Genomic DNA, 26,607 nt, shown 5'->3' on the forward strand with positions numbered 1-26,607 from the left:
AACTTCAAATGGGGTTTCAAGTTCTTCAGAAAGATAGACCAAAGTGATATTAACCATTGTCTACCTACTGAAGATTTTTTGAGAGGCTTAAAGAGGGGGACTCTTTACAGTCACGCACCCCTTAACCATGGGACAAGTTCTGAGAGATGTGTTGTGAGGTGATTTCGTCATTGTGAACATCATAGAGTGCACTTCCACAAGCCTAGGTGGGATAGCCGGACACATCTGGGCACTATGGTACGACTGTTGCTCTTAGGCTACAAGCCTGCATTGTGTGTTACTGTACAAAACAACTGGGGGCTAAATCGAGCACAGAGAAAAGGATGTAACCAAAAGACGCAACAGCCCGAGTCGCGTGAGGCTGCGGCCAGTGTAACGTGGATACTGTTTCTACAGCAAACACTTGTTCTATAAGTAGAAAGAGCACATTCTAAAATATGATAAAAAGTATAGTGTAGTAAATACATAAAGCGGTAACATACTCATTTATTATCATTACCCAGTATTACGTACTGTACGTGATTGTAGATGTGATACTTTTATACGCCTGGCAGCATCACCAAAGACACATAACTAATGCATTGCGCTGTGATGTTACAACAGCCACCATTTCACTAAGCTGTAGGACTTTTCCCGCTCTATTATAATCTTATGGGACTGCCATCATATAGGTGGTCCGTGGTCGGCCTAAACATCGTTATGCGACACGTGACTGTGTGTCGTAAACACCGCAGTGAGCCATGCTAGAAGCATCGCTGGACCATCAGCTCTCCTGTGCTCCTCTGTAGGAGACAGCTCTCTTCTTCTACCCCGATTCCTGCTCCCTGCTGACTCAAAATAATTTCCCTCCATACGATGCAAAGCTATTCATCTCTGCCCCAGCTCCTACTCCCCCAAAGCACCTAATCAAGTCCCCCATAGTGTTCAGACATAGTGCATCCTTTGGTTAATAAGATTCACTCTCCCCTAAGGCAATGTGGGAATGGCCCATTGCTACTGGAGCATGCTTTTGCAGTCTTCCTCCCTACTCCAAATAGTTCATTCGAACAAAGAATTGTCTCCAAAAAAAAATTCTGCTGATCAAACTTTTCTACATCTAATCACACCTACCCATCTAGCATATATGCCTTTTAGTCTCATATTGTGTTTGTTCATGGCAATGTCCTCTGGCAGATGTAAAGTTCCTTACAGGACCCCTTGCATATCTCCACACTTCTAACATCAGCACAATGCCTGTTACTTAGCAAACACTGCTGGATCAGAACCAAATGGACGGAAATCTCTGTCTTACTACCTTTTGATGAACACACTACATAGATCTGGAGCTGATGGGTTGATGCGTTCTCTGAGTTTTACAAACTGCATGCAAACTGAGAACCCAGGATTTCAAAGTGGAGTACAGAAGTGTAAGTACCAATAGTTCTTGCCTGAGACAGTCATAAAGTTCTCACCTTTCTTCTTCTCTCCTTTTTTCCCTTTATTCTTGGATAGTTTGCACAGGTTTCTGAGCCTTCCTCTTGCCTTGCCAATTAAATCTCCTGCGTTATTCTCAGGGGAGGGGAGAAATGTTAGTGTTCCACGGAGAATGGAAACTTCTCTGGGGTAGGGATCTAGTCTCCCTCTGTTCTAGCCAGCACTTGGTACATGTTGCTCTTGGGATCACTCCAGGATATACACTTTCCCTAGCAATTTGTCTACTCACACTGAGCAGAATATGGATGGATTACCTAATTCAGTAGGTCCCTCTGACCTAGAGCATCTGGTTTGACAGCTTTGTACCCAATAACTGCTGCCAATTGGCCGTCATGTGCTCTCCTTTCCCCGCCTTCCTGTCAACAACTCCGTGGATGCAGAGTTGGGAATGGAAGGCAGCCACAGGCAGCAACGTGAAAAGCCAAAGAGCAGAACCAACACACAAGCTCATCTCTGAGACGGGTCTTTAAGAAAGCAAACTGCAAAGTATAGCAGATCGCTACCACCCAGCCTGATCTATATACAATGCCAACCGTTAAAATCTAGTTTGTTTATATTACTATGTATGGATTTTTATATTAAATAAAAAATAAGGAACGTCAATAAATCATCGAATTCTATGGTAGGTAGATTAGGAGCTACAAGAGAGTTAGAGGCGGGGTCCAATAAACTTGGTTTTCTCCAGGACGATCTTGCACACTGCCTGTCTCTTGGCAGGTGCTGACTTAACTTTCCTGAGTGAATGAATAAATCATCTCTTTTATGCTTCCTTCAGGCTGGCTTTATCTTGTTAATTGTAGAGAAATTATGATTCATCACGTTCTAAACTGGGGAATAAAAAAAAATCTCACAATATTCTTTAGTCTTAATTAACATCAAGTGTTGAGTAAGTCTCTCTGCTGGGAGCCTATCTCACTCTCCTCCAGGTCTCAGCAGCTACTATATGTTTACAGATTGTCCTGTGGTCACCCTTATCCCATTCCTTTTTCTTAAACCACTTTAAAAAAAGGAATACTTCTAATTCCAGAAGGAAAACATCCTAATTAGATGCTTGGATCCTGAGAGGAAGGCTTAATGAGGAAGCTCTTGTTACCACCCCCAGGATGTTGACAAGGTCCCTCCTCAGCTATGAATCTCCCACCAAGAACTGGCAGGGCTCCTACCACCCAGAAGTGATAGACAACCCGCTTTAGATTCTTTGCCCCTAGGGGTACCACAAACTGAGAAGACAAAGGTGGGGCCACCTCCAGAGCAGTGGGATACCTGCTAAGCTGGGGGCAGGGTGCCTCCCTGTCCCTGTATGTCTTAACCACATCCTTGCTGGAGATGCACAGGAGAAAGGTGAAGTCTCAATTAGTCACCTTCAGCACCCACCAGATATCTGCTGACCTTATCTCCATGGTAATTACACAGTAACAGCTTGAAGGGCAAATATCCCCTGTCTCTTTTACCAAAGGAGAGGAGAAGAGAGCAGTATGGAGGAAATGTAACTTGTAATAGTGTAATAGAAGGCATATTGACTTGGGCTCCATTTTTCAGTGACAAGCTCACCATTCCTAAGTCCAGATCTTATGAGAAATAAGAAGGAAATTATTCCCCCTTGATTTACGACAGAGTAGATACACAAAGATGAACAAAGACCCCAGCCTTTGCTTTAGAGATCACCCTTATTAAATTCAGAATCATACAGTCCTGCTAAGCAAGCTGGGTTCTCAACTGAATAAAGGGTGCTTGCTGCACCAAGAGCAAATACAGCCTGTGGCCTCCCTATGATAACCGAACAAATTCCATGCTCATGATTCACACCTGGGACATGCCTAGTCCCCGAGCCCCAGAGCAACAAGTCACTGGGCACTGTATGCCTTTCACGCCTTTGTATGTCTAACCACAGACTGACTTCTTCATTTAAGATGAGGTTTCCCCATTTTAACTTCTATGGTCACTAACAGGACCCAGTTCCCTGTGACCTAATCGGGAGGTAAATACATGGAGCCTGACCACGAGCCGATGGAGCTGGCTGGGGTCCTGCCTCACGGTGAGTTTGATGGGGACAGGCATGTGCTCCAAATACTCATCTACTCACCTGTGCCTGGGACCAGGTAATGCCAGGTCATTAGCCTTCAACCAGAACTCTTAAAACTACAGTAATATTAAAAAAGAGTCTAAGTCTCATGAACCCAGGATATCTATAGAAAAATTAAATGGATAAATAAGGGGGGGAGTTAAAAGGGTTATCAAAAATATGAAGAAAATTTATTTCGTCCATTCATGCAGCTTTCGCTATTTATTGGTATGAAAAGCTTTTCAAAGGAAAAGAAAAACTGCTGGAATTTTCTCATACAATAGAGAACACAAATATACATGCCCACACATACACACATAATTTACTTAAAGCATTTCAATTGGAATATATTTGAAAAACATTTCTTCACTAACTAGTCAAGCCCCAGTGAAAAGGCCTCAGGACTCAAACGTAATAATAAATCATCCATTCAAATGTTTGCATCAGATAAAGACCAGCAGCCCACATCAGTGTAACTCACAGTACTTCTCTGTTTGGGTAAATTGGTTGTAAGCCTTGCATCTTGTCCCCAAAATGATTTTGGAAAATATCAATTTCTACTGATAATTGGTAAAATAAAAATGCTGAGTTTCATCAAGTGAGTTAAATTTATTCATCAAGACTACAGCAAGGTTGGTTGTCTTGCTATTCAGAATTTTCAACAGTATTTGAGGCTCTGCTTTCAGAATAGCTGTGATCATAGAAATGCCGTTGGTGGCTCGGAGATACATGCTTTTGTGTCGAGCATGTACAGAGAAGGAGCCCAAGCAGCAGTCAATACATCTTCTCAGAGCCCAACACAGTGCCTCGCAGTAGTGGCCAGTAACAGATATAGAAATGAAAGGATGGTTTGGAAAGAACACCCAAACTACGCGAGACGATACCTGAGCTAAATAACTTTTAGAAAGAGAACTTAAGTGTATGAACTCCTGGGACACATATTTCAAATGCTCTGTTCCTTTGACAAGTACTGGAGTGCTCGGGGAAAGGCTTTGTAGTAAAGGCCTATCAAATAGCAGGTGGCATCTAAACATCACTCGCCGAATCATTCACTCACGTATTCATTCAGTAAACATTTAGACTGACCCTACTATGGCAAGTCATGGTGACAGAAGATGTGACTATGTGGAAGATCCACTCATTGCTTCCCAGAGTTAGGGAGATAAAACATATATTTTTCCTTTCCCTTCCACTCTTCTTTGATTTGTTTGATAGCCACCAGGATTTGCTGATGGAAAAACAATGACTGAATCTGCAATGGGTATTTGTTCATATTCTCTTGGAACAGGGTTTCTCAACTGCAGCACCATTAACATTTTGGACCAGGTCATTCCTTGTGTTGGGGGATGTTCTGCTCATTGTTGGATGTTTAGCAGGATCCCTGGTTTCGCCACACTGGAGGCCAACAGCATTCTCTCCCCAGCCATGACAATCAAAAGTATCCCCTGGCAAACAAAAGCACCCCTAATTGAGAACCACTGGCTTCGAAGAGGTGTACAACAGATGACATGGATGACTAAGTAGGGAAAGAATTAAGAGAAATCTAGGAAACAGAGAGTGTTTGTTTTTTTATTGGGTAGTGTAGAATTTCAGTTGCCTAATAATTTTCATCATTTTTAGACATTTGCTTCCTGTTAGGATATAAAAAGTAGCAAAAGTTCATTGCCTCCACCTATACAGCAGAACAAATCTAGACATGTTACGTAATTATAGTTTTAAGAAACTCACCAAGGACTATAGAGCAAGAAAACTTAAATGAGATGAATTTCATGAGAGAAAAGCTCATGACTGCTTCCAGCCTTGGCCAAGGGTGGAGAAAGGAGGAGTCCACTGTGGATGGGATGGGAAGTCAGCTGAACTTTTGATGGACTTTTGATGCCTGCTGGTCGGCTAGGAGGAGCCCTGATCACAAATTGAGTCTGGACCCATTCTCCAATTTGTTTCCTGCAGGCCTTCATCAAGGACATAGGATGATACACAGAAGGCTGGAGACAGGACAGAAGTCCTGATTGATATTCCCCACAAGATACATGGGACCTTCGACTAGTGCAAGGCAGGGACTGCCAAAGGCTGGAAACAGGGCAAGAGAGCTGATAGGATCCCACCAAGGCACGCTGGGCCTTTGCTGGAAGCAGAGTAGGAGAACTACACGATGCGTCTCTGAGATACTCCAGGGCTTCACTAAGAGCTGCTGCAGGCGGGGATCCGGTACAGCAGGCTTTCACCCAGGGCGAGCAGTAACTGCCTGTCTAGGGACAGGACAAAGGGGCAAAGAAAGACCTCACAAAGTGCAAAAAAAGGAGAGTGACCAGAGAGCAAAATCTGCTATAAAAATCCAGCAGCCAGACTATAAAGCGGAGAGATACCCCAAGATTCAGGAGGTTGAATTCTGAAACATAAAGAGATCTCTGGAGTCTCCTTGATACTCACTTTCCAAGCCCAGATGAATTAAAAGTCCTGATCCTGTCTTACAAGATTTGAGCCAATGGCAGATGGACTCTAACAAAGCAGGCCAGCTGCCTAAGCCTGGAGGGAGAGCAGAAGAATTAAGAAACTGTCTCACCCTTCAGGCCTCACACCAAACAGCCGGGAGTGACATCTGACCTGGGAAAGAAGGAGGAATCCTGAGGAATGCAGGGGAATGCAGTGCCAAGGCGAGCTCCCCCAGGGTAGGCAGAGCAGTCTAGCAAAGGGGGGCGTCAGAGCGCTGAGGGAGGCCCCCCGAAGCATGGGTACACCGCTGTGCTTGAGGCTGAGGGCAGAGCAAGCAAACCAAGAGAACGCAGCCTGGTCTCTGGAGTGTGTGTTAAGTGTGAGGCACCAATATCTACCTGGGGGCAGGCGCAGGGACAGCGTTTCTGAGAAAGCCACAGCTGCCTAAGGCCTGCAGAAGTCGTCAGAAGAACTCAGAGAAACCCTCCACCCTCTTCGCTTCACACCAAGGGCCAGGACGTGGCCGTGTCCCCCTGGAGGCAGGGCAGACATGCTGAGCAGGAGCTCCTCTTGCTGTGCAAGGGCTCCCGAAGTCTGAGAGCAGAACAGGAGGCCTGAGGGACACCTCTGGCACCTCGGTGCTTATACTAAATAGGAGGCTGCAGAAGTGGGTTTCTGGGTACACTTGACACTTGTGATGCATGGACCTGCCTGAAGCAACAACAGAGCTCAGCCCCCCTCAGATACAAACATTACTGATCAAGCCTCCGTACTAAAATTCTGACAGATGAGACATGTCCTTTTCTGGGTGTAAATAAGGTTTGTCTCAGTCTCTACTATTCTTTTTAATACTGTCTGCCCTTGAATCTGAAATTAATAAATGCTTGAGAAAGCAAGAAAACGAACAAGCAAAACAAAACAAAACAGCAACAAAAATAGTCACCATAACCAGACCTCAACGTAGCCTAAATATTGGTATTTTCAGAAAGGAACTGTAACAAACAGTAAGTCATGACCAAGTGGGGTTTATCCAGAAAAGCCAGATTAGGTAATATCTGAAAGTAAATCAATGTAATTTACTATATTAAGAGAATAAAAAAGAAAAAAATCATCTCAATAGATACAGAAAATGCACCTGATAAAGTTTAACACCAATTAAACTATCAGCAAACTAGAAATAGGATAAAACTTTCTCAATCTAATTACAAGCCATTCTTCAAGCTAATAACAATGAATGCATTTCCTCTAAGACTGAGAGTAAGGCAAGAACTTCCACTCTTAACACTTCTATTCATCAATATTCTATAAGACATATCGATAAAAAGCATGAAGATCTTAAAGAAAGAAATCAGACTTGTTATTTTAAAAAGCAATTTTGTACATAGGAAATGCTGTGGAATCTGCACAAATTTTATCAGAGCTAAAAAATGGATTTATCAAAGCTTTAGGATACAAAGTTAGTATATATTATACATTACACACTGGCAATGAAAAATTAACAAATACAAATTTAAAACATCACTTACAAAAGCACCACCAAAACATTAAATAACTAGGTACTGATTAATGAAATACGGTCAAGATCTTTGTATTGAAAACTACAAACATTAGGAGAAACTGAAACTATATAAATAGAATAAATAAATATATAAATAAATAAATACCATTTCTATAAATTGGAAGACTCAATATGTTAAGATGTTTATTTTTCCTAAATTGATAATAAATTCAACCCAATTTCAATAAAAACCCAAGCTGACTTTTTTTTTAAAGTGACAAGTTGATTCTAAAATAAATATGAAAATCCTGAGGATTAAGAATAGCCAAATGATGTTGATAAAGAAGAAAAAAGTTGGAGGACTTACAGTGACCAATTTTAAGACTTACTGTAAAAGCTACAGAAATTGAGATCAGAATCTGTGCAACTGAGAAGAGTCCAGAAATAGATGAACAGAAAGGCATAGAGCGCCAAGAAACAGGCGGGCACACATGCCAACTGATTTCAACAAAAGCATGAAATCAGTCCCGTGGGGAAACGAAAATCTTTGAACAAATGCTGCTTGAACACCTGGATATTTGAGGGAAGAAAGAATCCTGACCAACGATTTCACACCATTCACAAAAATTAATTTGATATAGATCGTAAACCTGAACATAAAGACTGAAAACATAAAGCTTCTAAGAGAAAGCATCTGAGAATATCACAACCTTCAGAAAGGCAAAGGTTTCTTAAACAAGACATAAAAAACCCTAATCATAAAAGAAGAAATTGCTAAGTCAGACTTCATGAAAAATAATAATTTCTGTTCATCAAATATCAGCATTAAAAATGAATTGTGAAACCACAGACTGGGAAGTATACCTGCAATACACATATTAGATAAAGAACTCATGTCTAGAATATATAGAAAACTCTTAACCAAGAAGAAAAAGACAATCCAATCTGCAAAAATAGGCTAAAGATTTGAACACACACATCACAAAGGAAGAACAAACAGCCCATAAGCTCATGAAAAGGTGCCCAACACCATAGATTATCAGGGGAGTGCCAACTGATGCCCTAGTAAGATGTTATTTACACAAACCAAGATAGATGAAATAAATAAAAAGTGAAAACAAATGCTGGCATAAGTAAAATTAAAATATTCACAATACCATATATGAAGCAATTGAAACTTCCACATGTTGCTAGCAGGAGTATAGAATGGTATAACCATTGTGAAAAAATTTTGAAAATTTCTTATAAAGTTAACCATATGCTTACTTATGGCTCTGTAATTCTACTTACACAGGAGAAATGGAAAAAATATGCACAGAGAAAGTTTTACAAGAATGTTCATAGCAGTCTTAATAGCAGCTCCAAACTGGAAACAATCCAGTTATATGCATGCCCAAGAATTGTAAACATATTAGGATACGTTTATACAATGGAATACTACTCAGAAATCATGTGCAACAAACTGCTGATGTGGCCAATAACATGGACAAATCTCAAAAACTGTATGTTGAAAAAAATTAGCCAGACCCAGGAGAATACGGAGTGTCTGATTCCATTTTATATGGGCAAAGCTAATTACTGGCGAGAGAAATCAGAACAATGGTTTCCTTTACGTTTCATTGGAAGTAGGGTAGGGTGAGGAAGTGTGTGTGTGTGAGGGAACTGGCCGAAAAAGGACATGATCAATTTGTCTAGGTGATGGAGATTTTTATTTATTGATTAGAGAGAGAGAGAAAAAAACATCGATGTGTTGTTCCACTTATTTATGCATCACTGGTTGCCTCTTGTATGTGCCCTGACCAGGGATCAAACCCACAGCCTTGGTGTATCGGGACAACATTCTAACCCCCAGAGCTCATAAATGTTTGTGTGTTTTTTAAATAAGAAAAATTCATTAATTTATAAAACTTCTTGAAAAACCATAGGTAAAAATCTCTGAAAACATTTATTAGCCGAAAAATAAACAAAAATGTCCTGAAACCAGTTGGCTGCCAACACTATTCCAACTTGACAAAAGGCTGACTCTTTGCATCTGCTTCCTGTGTACCTCAGCACAAGCCTTTTGGGTGATGCAATTGTGGCCAAAGTAGAGATGCAAAGTCTTCTGGCCCTAGGTCAGGGAGTCATGGAATTGACCAAGTGGGAGGACTAGTGCTATCGACCAAAAGACAGCAAATGCTTACTTTGGTCTTGAAGTCACGTGTCAATGGAAGCTCATCATCATCTTAATTTCAGGTCGCAGGTGGAGAGAAACATGCTCCTAGGGAGCCTACTTCTGCTAATGAGTTCCGAGGAGTCCAATCGTCCAAACTGCTCAAGGCAGTCAGCCGCAACAAAGAATTGCTTACTCCCAGGCCAGGCTTTCCCGATGCTCTTTCTTTTCCTGGATATATTTGTTGATGGGCGTGAGCAAGCAAAGAGAGCTTAGGGTGAAACCCAAGCATTAGTAAGAAATTAGAGTTGACACGTCAGTGTGGAGTGGGTGTGAAAGGAGGGAGTGGGACAGCATCTCCCATGTCAAGCACAGTTCCCACTAGTTACAATGCTCCACGTTCTCGGATGTGTCCTTTCCCATGGAGGAAGCTCTTTGTGAGAGAGGGGGAGGTAAGCTAGCTCGTGGGAAAAAATGTCTCCCAGGCAGTGAGCAGCAAATTGGCTCATGCCCAAGTAATGTCCTCAAGGTGTGCCATGAGAGATGAAATCACTTGGCTCATTTTACCATCTTCAGGATAGCATCAAGACCTGACAAAGCCAGGCAACACGTACGAGTAAACTAATCTGAGGCAGGGCAATGGCTCTGCAGGAGCCTTTTGTACACCCTGAAGATGGGGATGTCATTCGAGGGAAAATGCTAAGGAGGCCTTTACTCCGAGGGGGAAAACTAGGTCATGGAACAACAAAGAAATGAACTCTACCGGGTGAAAATGTACATCTGATGCCCAGGCCAGAGCAAGACATCTATGCTCCTCGAGGCGTGCTACAATCTGGCAGCCCTTCAAACTATTATTCTGCACATATTTGTTTAGCATTTATTTATTGAAAAAAGGGGAAAAGCTGCTTTGTGAGAGGGGGAGGTACAATCCTTGAACTATGGCACATACAGAAAAGAGCATATATCATAACGTAGAGCTGGAAGAATTCCCACAGAGCGAACACACCCATGCTTTCAGCACCCAGACCAAGAAATAAAGAGAACACCAGAAGTCCTTGAGGCTCTGCCAGTCACGACCACCTCCCAAAGGGAGTGACTCTCTTGACTTCCAACACTGAAACTGCTTTTTTATTCACTAGGTTGAAATGCTCTTTATGTTTACACATTACTAAATTTATCATTTAGACTCTTTAGGGATTAGCTTTTATTTCAAGGCTTCTTTTGTTGCCCATGGCCATAGAGCAATTTTTACTCACACCTTAAATAAAGTCAGTCACATACACATCGCTACAAAGCACCGGTCCCTGGAAAGGGCACCTCATTGTGCCTCCTTTGATTTCAGAATGCCACCTGCCTGTGACAGCCGACTTGGAGTGATTGACAGGTGGCTGGACTCAGAGAGGGGAGCAGCCTGTTATTGCCCTAGTGATATATCCGTGCACAAAAATAGCAGAGATCCGCTATTGTTGTGGCTCAGTGGCTGAGTATCAACCTATGAACCAGGAGGTCTTGGTTCGATTCCTGGTCAGGGCACATGCCTGGGTTTGGGGTTCAATCCCCAATAGGGGGCGTTCAGGAGGCAGCCGATCAGTGACTCTCTCATCATTGATGTTTCTCTCTCTCTCTCCCTCTCCCTTCTCTCTCTGAAATCAATAAAAACATATAAAAAATATTTTTAAAATTAAAAAAAAAAATAACAGAGATCAGTTGATGCTAGGAAGGGTTTTATTTCTACCGAGGGAACTATCTACTTGGCAGATTTCTATTTTGCCAGTAATACAAGGAGCTGCATGCGGAAACTTCAGATAACAGGCACGGTTTTTCTGATTTATTACAGTGATGTGTTCGCACCATTTCTTACAGACTGCTGTTCCAGAGAGGTGTCCAGTCTTTTATCAGATACGGGTATTACAAATACTTTTTCCAGTCTGTAGCTTGACCTTACTGTCTTCCTTTGTGAGACTCTCAGCTCAGGCTTGTGATTATGTTGAAAGCCAAGATGGGGAGATTCCAATCATTGTCCTCGAAATACAGGGTTGGGGCTGTCATTTCACTCACCAGTCTTTCAAAGCATGCCTCCTCTAGATGCTGACGACACAGGGATAAATAAGCCCAGTCCCTCCCTACAAGAGCTCACTGTCAAGTGGGGAATTTGGCCTGTGAACAAATCCTCCAGGAAGACCCCACACAAGAGAAAGCGTTTGAAGGAGCTTTGAGGGCAAATATAGTTTCACCACAGAACCGTGAAGGAAGCGCACTTGCTCTGAGGGAGGAGCGTGTGAAAACCCAGAGAGCAGAGAGGGTCCCAGCAGGGTGAGGGGCCGCTAATGTAATAGTGTTTTTCAGTTACAATCTAAAGAACACCTACATTGGAACCTGCTAAAACAAGGTTTTCTGAGTCCCACCATGTACGATATCATCATTTTGTACATGGTGGGATTTGTGGCCTGGGAATCTTTATTGTTGGCAAACTTTACAGGTAATTCTGTTGCACACAAAATTTGAGAAATGTTGCCCCAAAATAGTACCTAAAATCGAAGGTAGAAGTGGAGGTGAGGATAATACAGGAAAGTTAGTGGGAGGCACACAGTGAAGGGTTTATGTGATGTAGTGAGGGCTGGTCTTGGGAGGGGTTTTTTCTGTGGAATGTTAATCTTTATAATCGCACTATGCGGTCAGTATTATTATCTCCCTGTTATAGGAATAGCTGGAGACTCAGGAAAGTAAAGTAGCTTTCCAAAAGTCACATGAGTGGTGGACTCATGATTTGAATCTAGTGACTATGCTTTTAGTCATTTAATTGCATTTGGACCACTTGCTTTCACACATTCCTGCTGACCTGGCTCGGCTTTCTTCCCGCATTCTCTTTGCAAACAAGGACTCTCTCCGTTGAGCGCAACGACTTGGGTAGATTTGGACTTCACCTTTGGAAATCCATTCCCACCAGGACACGAGGTCAACCAGAGACCTCTGTGCTCTCGACTAGTGATTCAGGCACCCAAAGGTAAGTCCAATTCCTGTGCTACAGACCTTCGTCCATCAGTAGCACAGTAAAGATTGGATTCTGACATTCAAAATTCCTAGAGAATTGTCAATGCCGTCACGATCTATGGCATGCTTCTATTTTTCAGAGTCTTAGTGCTATTTTGCCTAATATTAGACAACAACACTATATAGTTCTAGCAATCATAATTTTAGTTATTTTTTAAAATATTAACTTGGTCACAGCTTTACTTCTTTCATTTGAATCTGGGCCAGTGACTTTCAGTTTGGGATTTACATCGCACACCTATGGAGTTTTACTAACATGTGGATGTTTCAAAGGCCCTCTGGACCCACAGAATCTCTCACTTGACAGTCAATATATTCTTGTATATTCTAACTATATGTTTGGTATACAATATTCATGATATGTTGCCAGGATTATTAGAGTTATATCTGAAGATTTTTGCCTCTGTAAAGATAATATTCATCTATTTTTATAAATTAGATGTAATATCCATTCTTCTTGAAAATGGGGCCAATAGTTATTTTATGATTATTTTGTCTACAATGTTTTGGATTAACTTTATTATCTTTGTCTTGCATGCCACATGAACAACAAATTTCTTTTCCAGTTGCATTTTTCTTGTAATGAACTATCATCAGATCTTTCGCTATTGAAAATTATCTGTAGTAAGTTAACCACAACCATCTTAAGTCTTTCATCATCGGCAGATAGTTTCTGTTTCACTCTGGTGCTTCCCTGAAAGCTCTTGCTACAGGCCAGAGTGTTTCATTTTGGACACAGAAGTACTGTCTCAGAGACCCATGGAAATAACTATGCCAAGTGCTTTGGGGTGCTTTTGGTGGTATTGCTTGACTTTGAGATCACCCCAGTGGAGTGAGTCAGGATTTCTAGAGCTGCAGTTGAGAAACAGATGGGCTCATGATATTGCCAGCCCCAGCTTAAGTGGAACAAGATTTAATTACAAAAGACTGAATGAGCTGATGAGGAATGACTGTGGTTTTTTGTTTGGAATATGATTGTCCTATATTCTATTTTTTACTATATGAGGAAACCTTTTCTTTTTCCTCTTAAGGTATCTATACGGGTAATTTAGTAGACTCTGCTTTTGTAAACTGAAATGAAATATTTGTAAATAATGTCTTATTTTTTTATCTGATTCCTCCAGAATTCAGAAATTCTTGTTGAATATTTTTATTTTCATGCCAGTATTTTTGTGTAGGTTCAATAAGAATCCGTCCTTCTTGTTATCATGACATAATTGAAAATATGGGTTATGCAACCAAGACTTTGCCTGGAATGTCATATTTGAGAATGATGCTCATTAATTAAATATGTCCAGAAACTTTTAAGGAACAAAGCCAATGCTTTGCAGGCCCCATGGACAAATAGCTCAGATTCCCAGCCTTACCAGTGAGTAAGAAAGGTACTCTTGACAGGTCCATGAATCTTAGAATATTTGGGGGACCTCAAGAAGAGAGGAATGTTTCCAAATTTATAACTACTACAGGTGAAATCTGTAGTGAGTACTCAGCTTGACTAGCCAGCCACAAGAGGCTTTTTGAAACATTCAATCTGAAATTCCTTATGAAAATTTTCAGAAAGCAAACTTAAAATGGTCTATATGGTAAATTATCATTCTTACTATACCTATCTAAATAACTATGTCATATTTAATTAAAATAGCCTTATTTTAGCACAAAGAATAACCTTTCTTTGAGATTATTTTTTATTAAAAGCAGGGTGAGTGTAAAGAGGCATTTGGTGTTTTAATGAACATCTATACATTATATAGCACATCCTTCCAGGTTATCAGATTCTGGCCCTGTTCATTGTCTTTGAGCTATTTTAGGTATATTTTAAATTGTGGATAACTGATGCATATGCAAACTCTATCTTGTCTGGTGGTTATTTAATTGACTTGCTCCCCAACTGTGGAAAACTCTATTTGGGTACTTATCTGGAATTTGGACTAGCTCCTGTTACCTTCCCAAATTGTCAAATCTTATTAAATTTTCAACCTTTCCTGGCTCTTTAATACAACCTTTTATAGTAACCTTTCTTTTTTAAACTTTAGGCATTCTTTTCTAATGGGTCTGATCTCTAGGACCCTAAAACCACTGACCTTTATCAATGACTTCTGCACAGATGGTTCAACTGGTTTTGCAGAAGATAGATTCCTTTTCAGACTGTTTCTGAAACCACAACTCACCCCACTCCGAAGGTTTATGATCACTGCTGAGTTGTTCAGTGGTGAACGATACTCATCTTGAACAAAAAGGTGGGGCTGACAATGCTGAACCTGATCAGAGCCCTGTGTTCCCCAAAAGCAAGTGTCAAGAAGTTCACTTCCCCTTTTGTGTTCTAAGAAATGGCTAATCCCCACCCTGCTCTCTCACTTAATCCCATCCATCCTTTCTCAACAGCTCAGGGAAGACCACCTCCGTTCTTCTGCATGTCTCCCGTAAGACCCATAGACAACATCTTATCTACCTGCCTCTGTAAATCTCAGGCCCACTTCCTTTGCTTTAAATATTCTTCATTTAATGATCATTTTCTTTATTGTAATATCCTGAATAAAGTCATCTCCTTAACTCTTAATGCATTTTGTCTTTCACCAAACTGAGGGACACCACCTATGTCCATTGATCAGAGCAAAACGAACCAGGTACAGGGGGAACAAACCAGTGAGCAACGTCCATAGCAGAGTAATTGGCATCTTAGCAAGATCCTGAAAAAGACTTTTTAAGTTGACAGGTGGTTGTGCAATTTTTGCCCATATATCAAGTGAGAATTCTTGACATGGTGAAAGCGCATTTTTGATCATGTGGTAGATAGAAAATTGGCAGAGCATTTGAGCTATGAAGTAATTTTATGTTTGGTTAAGTAAAGAGGCTTCCGGGGAATTATCTCATTTTATTAAATACAAGTTTAGATTATTTATCGAAATTTAGTCAAAATCTGTTAGAATTGCTTTTCTTTTGTTTTTAAAAGTATGTCCCAAAATTTCAATCCAATCAATGCCACACGAAAATAAGAGAGTTCTGTTCCATTTGCTGTCATTGCGTTGCTTTAAGATTTTCAATATCATTAAAAAAAAATTACCCTCCTGGGTTTTAGCAGGATACTTTAGCTTCAGGGCCAGTGCTATCCTCTCTGCTCTGGAGAAATTTAAGAAGGGGCCAGGAGCCCTGAGTTTCAGTATTGCTATTTGCCTGATGGGGGGAGGAGCCTGGACAACTTACAGTATATCTGTTTCTTTGGCTGTCAAGTGGGTATAAAAATATGGCCCCAACATCCTGAAAAGATTGTTGGGGGAGGGGGTCAAATAGGAGAAGGGATGTGAAAAGGTTATGGGAAATCCAACTATCTACAAAGATAAGGAGTCACTATTAAATTGTAAGGTTATGAGAAGAGCAGCATTCACCTGCAGAAAGAATATCCTGAGCCCCAGACCCAGGATCCCAGGAGCTGTGAGTGCAAAGGTGAGAGAAAGCCAAGCTGGAAAGAACTCCTTTGAGAACATGGGCTTGAAAACAATGTTTGACATACTGAGAACTTGGGCTTGAAAATAAGCATTTTCAAGATGTTAGACACAGAATTAAAAATTACTGCCTTGCCCAGCTGGCATGGCTCAGCAGTTGAGCGTAGACCTATGAACCAGGAGATCGTGGTTCGATTCCAGGTCAGGGCATATGCCTGGGTTGCTGGCTTGATCCCCTGGGGGGGGGGGGGGTGCAGGAGGCAGCTGATCAATGACTCTCTCATCATTGATGTTTCTATTTCCCTCTCCCTCTCTCTTCCTCTCTGTGAAATCAATAAAAATGTATTAAAATAAAACAAACAAAAACCACTGCCTTGCACTATAGAGTAAGTGAATTGACCAAGAGAATTCCCCTTCACTCCTATTATTTAAGGATTAAAATTTAGTAATAACAAAGTTCCTAGCTTTATTCCATTTCATCCTATAGAAATTCACTTCCTGATGCCATGAGATCTGAATACTTCCTTACATTCCGTTTCCCTTCCTCTACATGTCTTCCCTTTCATCCTTTGAGGATGGACCTGGCAGCCATGGTCGGTGAGGCTGGAAGTCACTGTTTTAGGAGGAGTGATTTTGCCTTTACCACCCAGGGCCCTCTATTAAGGTTTGCTTGGGCATCTGTCTCCACTGGCCTTCAGGTGCCTTTGGGTGGAACATCTGCATTCAAGGGTTCAGGTCCCTGAGATGCTACCCACTTGCTGTGTGACCTTAGGTAGGTCACTTCCTCCTTGGGCCTTTGCTTTTTTTACCTGGAAAGACAAAAGATTGCTCTTTGTCATCGTTATCAAGGGTCCTCCTAACGGAGCTCTAGCTTAGTGGGATACCTGGGGTGCTAAGAACTCTACTTAGTATATAATGCCCTGAGTATCTCAGGAAGCGCAGGCAGGGTGAAAGCCAATGGTTTCCATCACAAAAGAAGCCATTCCCTGGGGAAAAGGGGGGTGGTGGTGGAATAAAGTAAGTATCCATTAGTGGGCTCCCCTTCTTTCACCAAAGGTCACCACTGCCCACCCAGGATCCTCTTGGCCTGGAATCTTGAGATCAAAGCTGTGCCTGGCTATTAGTGTGAAGAGAGAAATCTGTCCTAAATGGGCTTCCAAAAACAACGCTCTCCTGAAAATATTGCAGGAAGTATGACAGACTGTCCTGTCAGCTCACCCCTCAAGCTGGCATGAGCCTTGAATAATATGGAATCTTACCTCTACATACTTGAAAAACACTCATTTTCTATGAACCTTTCCCATTTATTTTACTGCTGGCCCTTAGGCCCTAGCAGACTGGCTTCACGCTTTTACTTTCCTGCCAGTTTCTTAGGGAGGAAGCCTGGGTGAAGAGGGTTTACAAGTCCAGGTAATTTTTTTATAAGACGAAGAAGTAGAAAGCGTTATCACCTTTGCTGCTGTGCTGTTCTTTCCTCAGTGGCCTCGTCCCATCTCCACTCCCTCTTAAACGTGTTAGGCCCAAGTCCTCCAAGCTCAGGCCGTCACTCCTCTGCGTCAACGCAACTTCTTTCCTCTCAGCCTTTCTTGAAGCTGTTAGAGAAACACCCCCACCCCCACCCCTGTTAACAAATGAGGAAACTCAAAATTCAAGGGGGACTGAGTGGTTGCTGAAGGTGGAATAGTGGCTAGATTCAGGCCAAGTCCCTGGTCAATATGCACAAGCATTCCCAGCTTCCTTGGGAACCGCACACTGAGAAACAGTTTGCCAGATAAAGCGAGCTTTATAAGCAATTTCCCAAAGACACTGAACTGTCTCTTTCAAAAAAGGCAAAAGATGGAAAACGATGCCAACAAGGACAGCAACTGCCGGGGACACTGAGAACCACACCTGAAGGCTGTTATTTAACATCCTTCAGATGTGTCACTGTTTGGACAACAGTGATCACCGTGAGCTAATATTTGTTGAATTCCAAGCATTCTTTCAGACACTATTGGAGAAGGGTGGTGACGATTCTCATAAGCTGATCGAGCTCTTATGGGCTTCTGTTGGTAACAGCCATTTACAATGTGACTCCCCGCGGTGGTCTGGCCAGGCGGTCCCAGGCCCAGTGGAGAGGAGGGTGGTGCTGGGCTGCAGGAGACCGACCTAAGAGCAGCCTTTGGTGTCGCTCCCTCCGCAGGCAGCTGTCCAGTCCCGGGCTACCGTGAAGAAGTGAAGGTACTCAGTGTTCCTGAGCAAACAAAGTTCTTAATCTGAGCAAATATAAGGCCACTGGGGGCCCCTAACTTGCTCTGAGCTGGACACTTTCTCAAAGATGTGAAACTCTGTAATTGGGCACATTTGGGAGGTCGCCTTGCCATTGCTTCCTTCAGCCCATTAATGGAGAAAGCCCCTCTCACCACACCATCAGCTTAAACTGCTGGATCCTGTCTAATGGCCTAAGCAAAGCTAATGCATGAAGTCCCAGGAGAGCTTTCAGGTGAATGGAAGCAGAAGGCGGAGGGTTTAAAGCTGGGCTTTGTTTTGTTTTTACTTTAATGTGATCCAAAGGCAACTTTTAAGTTATAGATCAAGCTCTTTTTTTAAAAAAATAGCCAAGATAAGACTATGTTCCTTCTAATTGCCACCTTCCTAAGAAACCATCTTTGATCTTTCCCCCTCGTAATTCTTACCACTTGGGCCCACTTCTTAGGAATTTCAGAAATGACTCAAAATCAATACAGTAGAGGAAAAAATATTTATTTTCTAAAGTCATTACCTTGACAGGCAAAACAAAGCATTTTCTCAATTTCATTCAGAAATAACATTTAAAAAAAAATACATAGACCAATATGGCCTGCCCAGACATATTTAACATGGTAAATATAAGGAATAAATTGTTTGAATATAAATATCTATAAAAAAATAAGTACATCAAAATTTAATCCAATCTCTTCCATTTGCCAGTTACATAAAAGAAAATAATTTTACTGCTTTGAAGCATAAGCAATGTTTACTCTCTGATGTCTTTTAAACAACCCTATACCACTGTGTTTCTGGAAATCAAGGTAAGGGAACCTCCTGGTTCGATGATCGTTTTTCTTAGGGGTCGGAGCTAGTAGATTACCACGAAAATGTTATATCCACCACCGACACACTGGACCAGACTTCTGTGAGGCTAGGAGTTAGTGTGGAGGCTTCAGGGGAGGGGCAGAGTTTGGGAGGCAATCATTAAAGGTGGGGAAATACTCCTGTCCGAGTGCAATACAGGTGAGGTAGACTCATTTACGAAACACATCCTGATTGACAGTAGTAACGGTTTCACTTTTGCATTTTGTGAATTAAAGAAACCAAATTCGTTTTCGCTTGAATATGTTTTCAATTTGTGCATTCCCCAGGGGGAATCTCTTTGTGGACTTTGCAGTTTCTCCCTGAAATGTGCCGGGCGGGCGCTGAGTGAGACACAGCAAATGAAGCCGCGCTGGGGGACTCCTTCACTGTTCTTGGGATGTTTAGGAGGACGATGGTCCCTTGCCAGTCTGGAGCAAGAAATGGTCTATGCAGGGAGGAGGTTTTTGCGGTGATGCAGGTGAGTGCAGAGTGTGGAGAGAGTGCGGTGAGCCGCGCAGCGCGGCTGCCTCCCTGGGAGGAGGCGTCAGGCGGGCGTCTGGGATCAGTGTGTGCGGTTGTTGGTCACATTCTGCTGTGGGCCGCCTGTTCTACTGCGAGAAGCTTTGATTCTGTTGCTGTGGTTATCCGACCTATTAAAACAAGACAAGAGAGAGCAAGTGTTATTTTAAGAAAACCTTTCATTTAAGAAACTCAAAAGAAATATCTAAAATTAGAATCTGGCACAAACGAATTTAATTCTGGTTTCTGAGCTTTCGCTGCTAACCGCAACAGGGTGCTCCCCTTTGCTGACCTCCACTACAAATAAAGCCTGCCCTTTAAGCCAGAAATGGGGAAAGGGTGCAGAGAGAAAGAGGGATACGCTCATATCTAAAGGGAACTGGGCATTAAAGACAATTTTAAAGTACAATTTTAAGGTAAACTAGAGGCAGTTTCATTTTTTTTTGTAGCCCCATCCCACCCACCACCACCCTTAGTAGGAAAAAGAATTCTTTAAAAATGTGTACATGTAGGCCAAAAGCAAATGTTCTATGACAATTAAAACAAACTTTTTTTTTTCCAGGCTTAATATTTTTGTTGTTGCTATTGTTTGTTTGTTTGTGTGGCAGATGAAAGAAAGAGGAATGAGCTGCAACACTGATTTAATACTTTCTATAATAGAAACTGATAAAAAAATAATTTCCAAGTCACTTCAGAAACTGCGGTTTATGTAATCTTGGGGTCTGGGGAGCATGAGTGGCCTGAGGTCATAGCTATGGAAACTGCATTGGTGAGTATGGAGTCACCGGCAGCAGAGGGTGTCCCAGGCCTCAGTAGTAAACAACTCACAGGGAGTTCCCGAGGGCCAGGCCCCTGCACAGAACACCTGGGCCAGGGAACTTCCTGCCACTGGGTTTCCAGGAAAAGTTTCCCCAGACCATGACAGGGAAATGGAGAACACGAGGCACATCTGAACGCAGGTTTCCTCCCCCCAGGTTGTGCATGCCACAACATTGAGGTCCTGTGGAGCTGCTTAGAGCCAGCCTATGGTGTTACTTAATCCAGGTCCCTCTCTGCCCCGGCTCCCGACTAACGAGAAAACGATCGAGCTTTTTGGAGTGGCGTTGGCTCTCCATCAAATGCGTTCCCTTGTTAAAAATAAATAAATAAATAAACCCGAAAAACGGCATGTTCCAACTCTCACCAACCCTACCTAATGACTTTATTTTCCCTTTGGCCATTTGAATAACTGCTGCTGTTTTGAAGAACTTGATCATACATGACGCCTCAATTTAAATAACAACAACAGCAACACAAAACACAAAAATGTCTCCCTGTAATGATTTTTAGGTTCTCAGGGAAAGCGGTAAATATATTGACTCAGAGAGGCAAAGACTGGGTATGACCAAATGACAAAAGTGTCTCAAGATATACTTTGTTTGGAAAAACCGACCTTTAGACTGAGGGGTGTGTGCTAAAGATCACCAATGTGGGCAGCAGCCTGCTTTCGAAGCCTTCAGAAAAATATTTGAGAGGGATTCCTCTGCCTTTGGCAGTCTATAGACTCTGAAGATCCTCCTAACCCTTCCCCCCTCCCCCCAGGTAGGAATGGCGGGGGGAGCAGGCCTGGCGTCAGTGGTGAGAGCTAGCTGTTCACAGGACCCCTTACCTCTTCATTTTCCTTCCTCCCACCAGCTGCTGATGAATACGCTTCTTCCCAAGCCCTGAAAAGGCTTTTTCTTTCTTTTGATCGTTCCAGTCTTCCTCCATAGTGTCTTGGCTCCTGTTGAAATACACACAGGGAAAAAGCATTTCAGCAACGGTACCTTAAGTTGTTCTCAATGTCTCTGTTAATCTCTCTTTCTTAAAAATGTTTATTAAAGTATAGTTGGCATTCAGTATTGTATTAGTTTTGGGCGTATAACATAGCGATTCGACATTCGTAGACGTTGAGGTGTGATCGCCACAGTAAGTCTAGTACCCATCTGTCACTGTGCGAAGTTCTTTCGCTGTTATGGGCATTTTTTTCTGTCCTGTACATGACCTCCCGTGCTTTACTAATTTTACTACTGGAAGTTTGTGCCTCTTATTTGCAGCATTACAGTGGGAAGGAGGTCAGGACACATAAAACTGTTTGAAAGCAAAGGTATTTCTACTCACCTGGGTTGTCTCCGTACTTGGCAAAAATTCCAGCACATCTTGTCTTTTTGGTTAGCACACTGGCATCTGTTCCCCTGGACTGTTGCTTTTGTAAGAAATAAGTCCTCTAAGGATCGCTTGGCCCTAGGAGGTTTTCCAAGTCCATATGGAACAAGTTTCCTATTATCGAAAGAGAGAAACAAAAGACATTAGCGTTACTCATAGTCTTCAAAATGCTGCATTCTATGGAGTAAAACTCCTTCCACTGGGACACACGGAGCTCACCACGTGCCGTCTGGTAGCAGGACTTAGAGAGTGAAGTGTGGCATCTCAGGATCCCCTGTCTAACAGCGGCCCTGAGTGCGTATCCCCAAGCAGGAGAGACCAGTTTTTCTAATTCAATTAAATTCCATTTCAACTCTTAATAAAGTTCAATTTCTTCTCGGCACAAGCAGCATTGTTTTTTGTCCAAAATTATGACACCTTTGCTTTAGTATCTGTTTCATTTTGTAGTTCCTTTTCTAACATTCTATCTAGTTAACGGATATGGGGTGGGAGGAGGGACTTCAAAACCATATGAAACCATGACTCACAAGATTTGGAAAACTCATTTTCAATTCAGGTCCTATGATATTGCTAGAAGTGCCCTCTGAGGGGGTAGGAGGAGACACGCCACACCCAGGCTGGCATGTCTGCAATTTGGTGATGTGACTATAGGAGGACTCCTGGCCAGAACGATCTCCAGCAATTTCTAATGTGTTTGTTTTGAGTCTCGATTAAGAAATACAGTCCTCCCCTCTGAAGAATCGCCCACCTTACTAAGTATTGGGCTTGTGGAGGTTTTTATTTAATTTGATCTGATTTTGTTTGGATTTGGGTCACCCCTCACTGCGCTGGGACCCTGCAGGCACGACTGCTTCTGATGGGTGAACTGGTTGTCAAGGGGAAAGCGGGGCAGTGCCTTCTTCACTCTGGAGGCAGAAGAGAAATCTAAGGACAGGACCGTGTTTCTATTACTGTCTTGAAATGGGCTTTTCTAATGGCAAAGTACAGAGGAGTCAGGACACCGGGACCTAAGCCCAGCACTGCCACAAACTCATCCCTGAACAACTGACTTCAATGCTTCAGCTCTCAGTTTTTCTACACGTGAAATGAAGGGACTGGATTATGAATCTTTATGATCTCTTCTGCCTCTTAAGTTTCTACCCTCCCATGAGAAGCCACCTGACCTTGGCAACTTAGTCCCTAAACCCAGGCAGATCCCACCAAGAGAACATTCCCCAAGGCCCCATACTTAAAGTTTCTTCTCAGAAATGTGGAATAGCCTTCTGTTTGCCATCAGCTCTTTCCATCTGTCCTGTCATGAATAGCCTGAGCCACAGGTCTCAGAAGACCCTCCCCTCTGTTGCTAAGAACCAAGCTGTCTCGTTCTTTTCAGGAACAGGGTAGGGGCGGGGGGACCACTGTCCCCACCCAAGAGGGCATTTCCATGCTGTCAGAATCCAAAGCAGGACCTTCCCAGGAAAGTAAGTCAAGTGAGTAACTGGGCTCCCATCTCTGGTGAAACCAGAGCTACGGAATGACTAGGGTTACGATGCCCTCTAGAGACTCACCCGGGAGTGTTGATCCAGATGACATCGAGGTGGCAGAAGTAGACACACTCTTTATCCAGCAGGGTAGAGCAGGAGCAGCGCTTGGGACGGCGGGGTGCACTGGGAAAGGCCTCCTCTCCTCTGCTGTCCTCGTAGGTGCTGAGCTCGGTGCCCAGGACGGCTGGGGAGAGAGACAGCAGGTCAGTGGGAGTGTCCCCTTGGAGGCCAGGGGCGCGTTGCATCCCAGGACTGACGCCAGGTCCAGCAGAGCAGAGCAGAGCAGAGCAGAGCAGAGGAAGCCTGCAGCCTGCCCTCAGCAAGAAGCACAGAGGAAAAGGGCTCCTTATTTCTTCCCTCCGCAAGGCGACCTCACCTTTACCCCACGCCTTATCAACCTCGGGGAGACTGCGCGGTGCAGAGGAAACCACCCCCTGGAAAGAGGCCTACCAGCCCCTCCCAAGCAACCTTCCCGGACACGCGTGGAAAAGCTGCCTCTTAGAATCTGGGCTACTGCATGGAACTTAGTAGGACAGATAGCACAACCTACGGTGGCTTAAAACTGACGGATGGCCAGAGGGCTAGAACTAAATAAACCACACTGCCTCTTCCTAGGCTTGGGGCCACTTCTCCTTTGGTTTAGGGGAATATCCACCACTTCACATGTGTGTAGGGCAGGGAGTGGCCCAGGTGATATATAGCCCTTGAAACTAGGAGGAGATCAAGAGCTTTGGGGAGATGATTGGAGGCAAAGAAGAGAAATCAGCCCTTCATATTCAATCCAGGCCATCGACTCCACAGGAACCACTGACCTAAGGTGACGCTGAGCAGCAGCTCCGGGGACCTAGTCGAGGTTTGGGGGATGTTGACTTCAGAACCGCAGAGCAGCCTGGCTTGTGTGGGATCGCCGCCTCCCCCTCCCGCTGCAGCGCTGGCTCTTCCCGACCAGTTAGCCACGCAGCTTATCTGCCCAGTTTTGTACATTTCACATGATCAGACACATTCCAGAATTTTCAATCCCTTGACATCCTTTCTCTTTACTCAGGGTCACGAAAAGACAAAAAAAGTGCACTGACCCTAGAAGGGGGGACTGGGCAGATGTACTCGTCCTCTCTAAATCCTTAAGCAGCCAAGATTTATCCCAGCTCCCCTCCCAGGACAGGTGAATACAACTGAAAATAGAGCTCACACTGTTTTGGGTGCCAAAAATCTGCCAAAGGAAACCTAAAGTCAATAATGACAAATTTTAAAGAAAACATCTGCTTCGCCCTGAAACCGCCTGGGGGGGTATTCAACAGACTGTTCTGCAGGTGACTTTACCGCTCAAATATTGCTTGAATGTCTTGAATAAAATTCCTTGGCTTCAAACTGAACTGTTTAAATATTTTACACATTAACACACTAATAAAACGGTATTTGAATAACATATTCGTTCCTGCGCATCCTATTACCTGTACGAACACATACATTGCAAATAGACATTTGGCTAAATTATATCACGTCTTTATGTTTCTTTACGTTAAAAGTCAAGGAAATACTCTATGCAATAATAACAATGTTATTTTAATGCTAGAGTAGCAATGGCATTCAATAGTGGGATTTTTTTTTCTCCTCCCCAGTAGAAAACTTCAGAAGCTTTGAGTAATCATTCCCAGAGACTGGCTATCTGAGCTGCAGAAATAAAAAAGGGGAAAAACAGAAGCAAGGCAAGCACGAAGGTGGGTAAGAAAACATGTAACGCTCAAGAGATTTACAAACCACCGCGCCTACCTGTTTCTGGAGCTCCTTGGAAAGCCACAAACAGCAGGGAGAAGATCACGGGGAAGTAATCCATTCTGAAAACGGGAGGCAGGATTCCCTGCGAGCTAAACCCGAAGGAAAAACTCAGAGAAGCGGCTTCGCTCGCCTTGAAGCGCTCCCGGCTGTTGGGCTCTCCGAGCGCTCGGGAGCGGGGAGCAGACGCCGCGGGCGCGAGAGGCGGCGGGCGCGGCGCGGGGCGCGCAGCGGGGCGCAGGGGACGGCGCGGGGACCGGGACCCTCGCTCGCTCGCTCGCTCGCTCGCCCCGGTGCAGAGGCAGAAGCGCGTCTGACTCGGACAGCTCTCCGCCGGCTTTTTATATTGAACCCCTATAGAGTGGGGGTAAACAGCTCCGACTTTATTCCAGCCCCAGACAATGTTATTGTGTTATTAGTCACCAACAGGCAACGTGCAGCCGGAGATAAGGCCGGGCTGTAAAGGAAATCACTGCTGACTTCAGAGGCAGACGCCCGCCGTCTGACAATTCAGGGGCAGGGCTAAGAAGAAAAAAAAAAAAAAAGAAAAAAAAAAATGCCCCTTGGAGACCTTTGGTAAACCTGCCCGCGCTGCGCCGGAGCCCGCTTCCCCTTTGCGCGCGGCCAGCCCCGGAGTTCAAGAATCGCAAGGGGGACTCCGGCAAAGTCATGCCATTGGTATGAGAACTATGAGCCACGTTTAAAGAGATTGCATTGTGTGCGCCGAGGTTTTTTTTTAAATCGTGGCTCGCTCCGTGTTCCTTTATACGTCCCTCCGATCTCTTAGCGTTGATCAAACGAGGGGGCGCTCTCCCTCGTCGCTCCCCGCCACTTATTCGGGGTCAAATTATTTGGGAGATAAAGAAGTTTTTTTCTTCCTTCGAGTCCCTCCCCTAAGTCCTTTTGACCGAACTTCTTTGCGTCCGCGGTGAAAAAGATCAGGGCGAGGAAAGGAAGGGTGTGTGTGAATGCGAGCCTTTCAGTGTCACCGAGGAGAAGCCCCCACAAGCTTTTCTCTGCGCCCACCTTTCTTCTCCTGCCCCAGCGCCCCCGGCTCAGGAGCACCGATTTTAAGAAATAGCAGGAGAGGAACGCCAGGGGGAGACAAAGAGCTACAGGGGCTGATGCCTTAGGTAGACAAAAATAATAATAATAAAAGCCTTGGCATCCAGATCACATAAGGAAAGGCCCCCTGAGGTGGCAGCTGAGGGCAGGGCAAGAGATGGGCCCCACATAAGGAAGGGGGTGCCTCTCAGAGCATGTCTTTTGCTCCCTGCATAGGGACACCTTTTCTGGGACTTTTCCTTTGCCTTCTTCATTTAGGACAGGCCGGTGTTCTTGCACAGGGCTCGGTCAGTGTGCAAGGAGGGTGGCGCTGGGAGGAGGAAAGGGGGTGCTGAATAAGG

General features: G+C 43.6%; 1 protein-coding gene across 1 annotated transcript; it reads right to left on the reverse strand.

Annotated features, from left to right (window-relative positions):
* Positions 1-18,830: 18,830 nt before the first annotated feature.
* On the reverse strand, positions 18,831-25,847 carry EDN1 (endothelin 1). The gene is made up of 5 exons (XM_081144887.1): positions 25,199-25,847; positions 23,453-23,612; positions 21,861-22,019; positions 21,370-21,483; positions 18,831-19,852 (listed from the first exon to the last, which is right to left on the reverse strand). Exons 1-5 carry the CDS (start codon positions 25,260-25,262, stop codon positions 19,765-19,767), a joined length of 585 nt encoding a protein of 194 aa, XP_081001013.1. The 5' UTR covers positions 25,263-25,847; the 3' UTR covers positions 18,831-19,764.
* Positions 25,848-26,607: the final 760 nt, after the last annotated feature.

The sequence above is a fragment of the Miniopterus schreibersii genome (assembly GCF_964146895.1).
Source record: "Miniopterus schreibersii genome assembly, chromosome: 8".
In the NCBI taxonomy this organism is placed as follows: domain Eukaryota; kingdom Metazoa; phylum Chordata; class Mammalia; order Chiroptera; family Miniopteridae; genus Miniopterus; species Miniopterus schreibersii.

Bases quoted from the DNA above. Each gene is read 5' to 3' on its own strand.
- EDN1 (XM_081144887.1), bottom strand. From the start codon at position 25,262: ATGGATTACTTCCCCGTGATCTTCTCCCTGCTGTTTGTGGCTTTCCAA. The intron at 22,020-23,452 runs GTGAGTCTCTAG...TTTCGATAATAG, and splicing joins ATCTGGATCAACACTCCCGG to GAAACTTGTTCCATATGGAC. The intron at 19,853-21,369 runs GTAAGGGGTCCT...TTGTTTTAATAG, and splicing joins GGAGGAAGGAAAATGAAGAG to GTCGGATAACCACAGCAACA.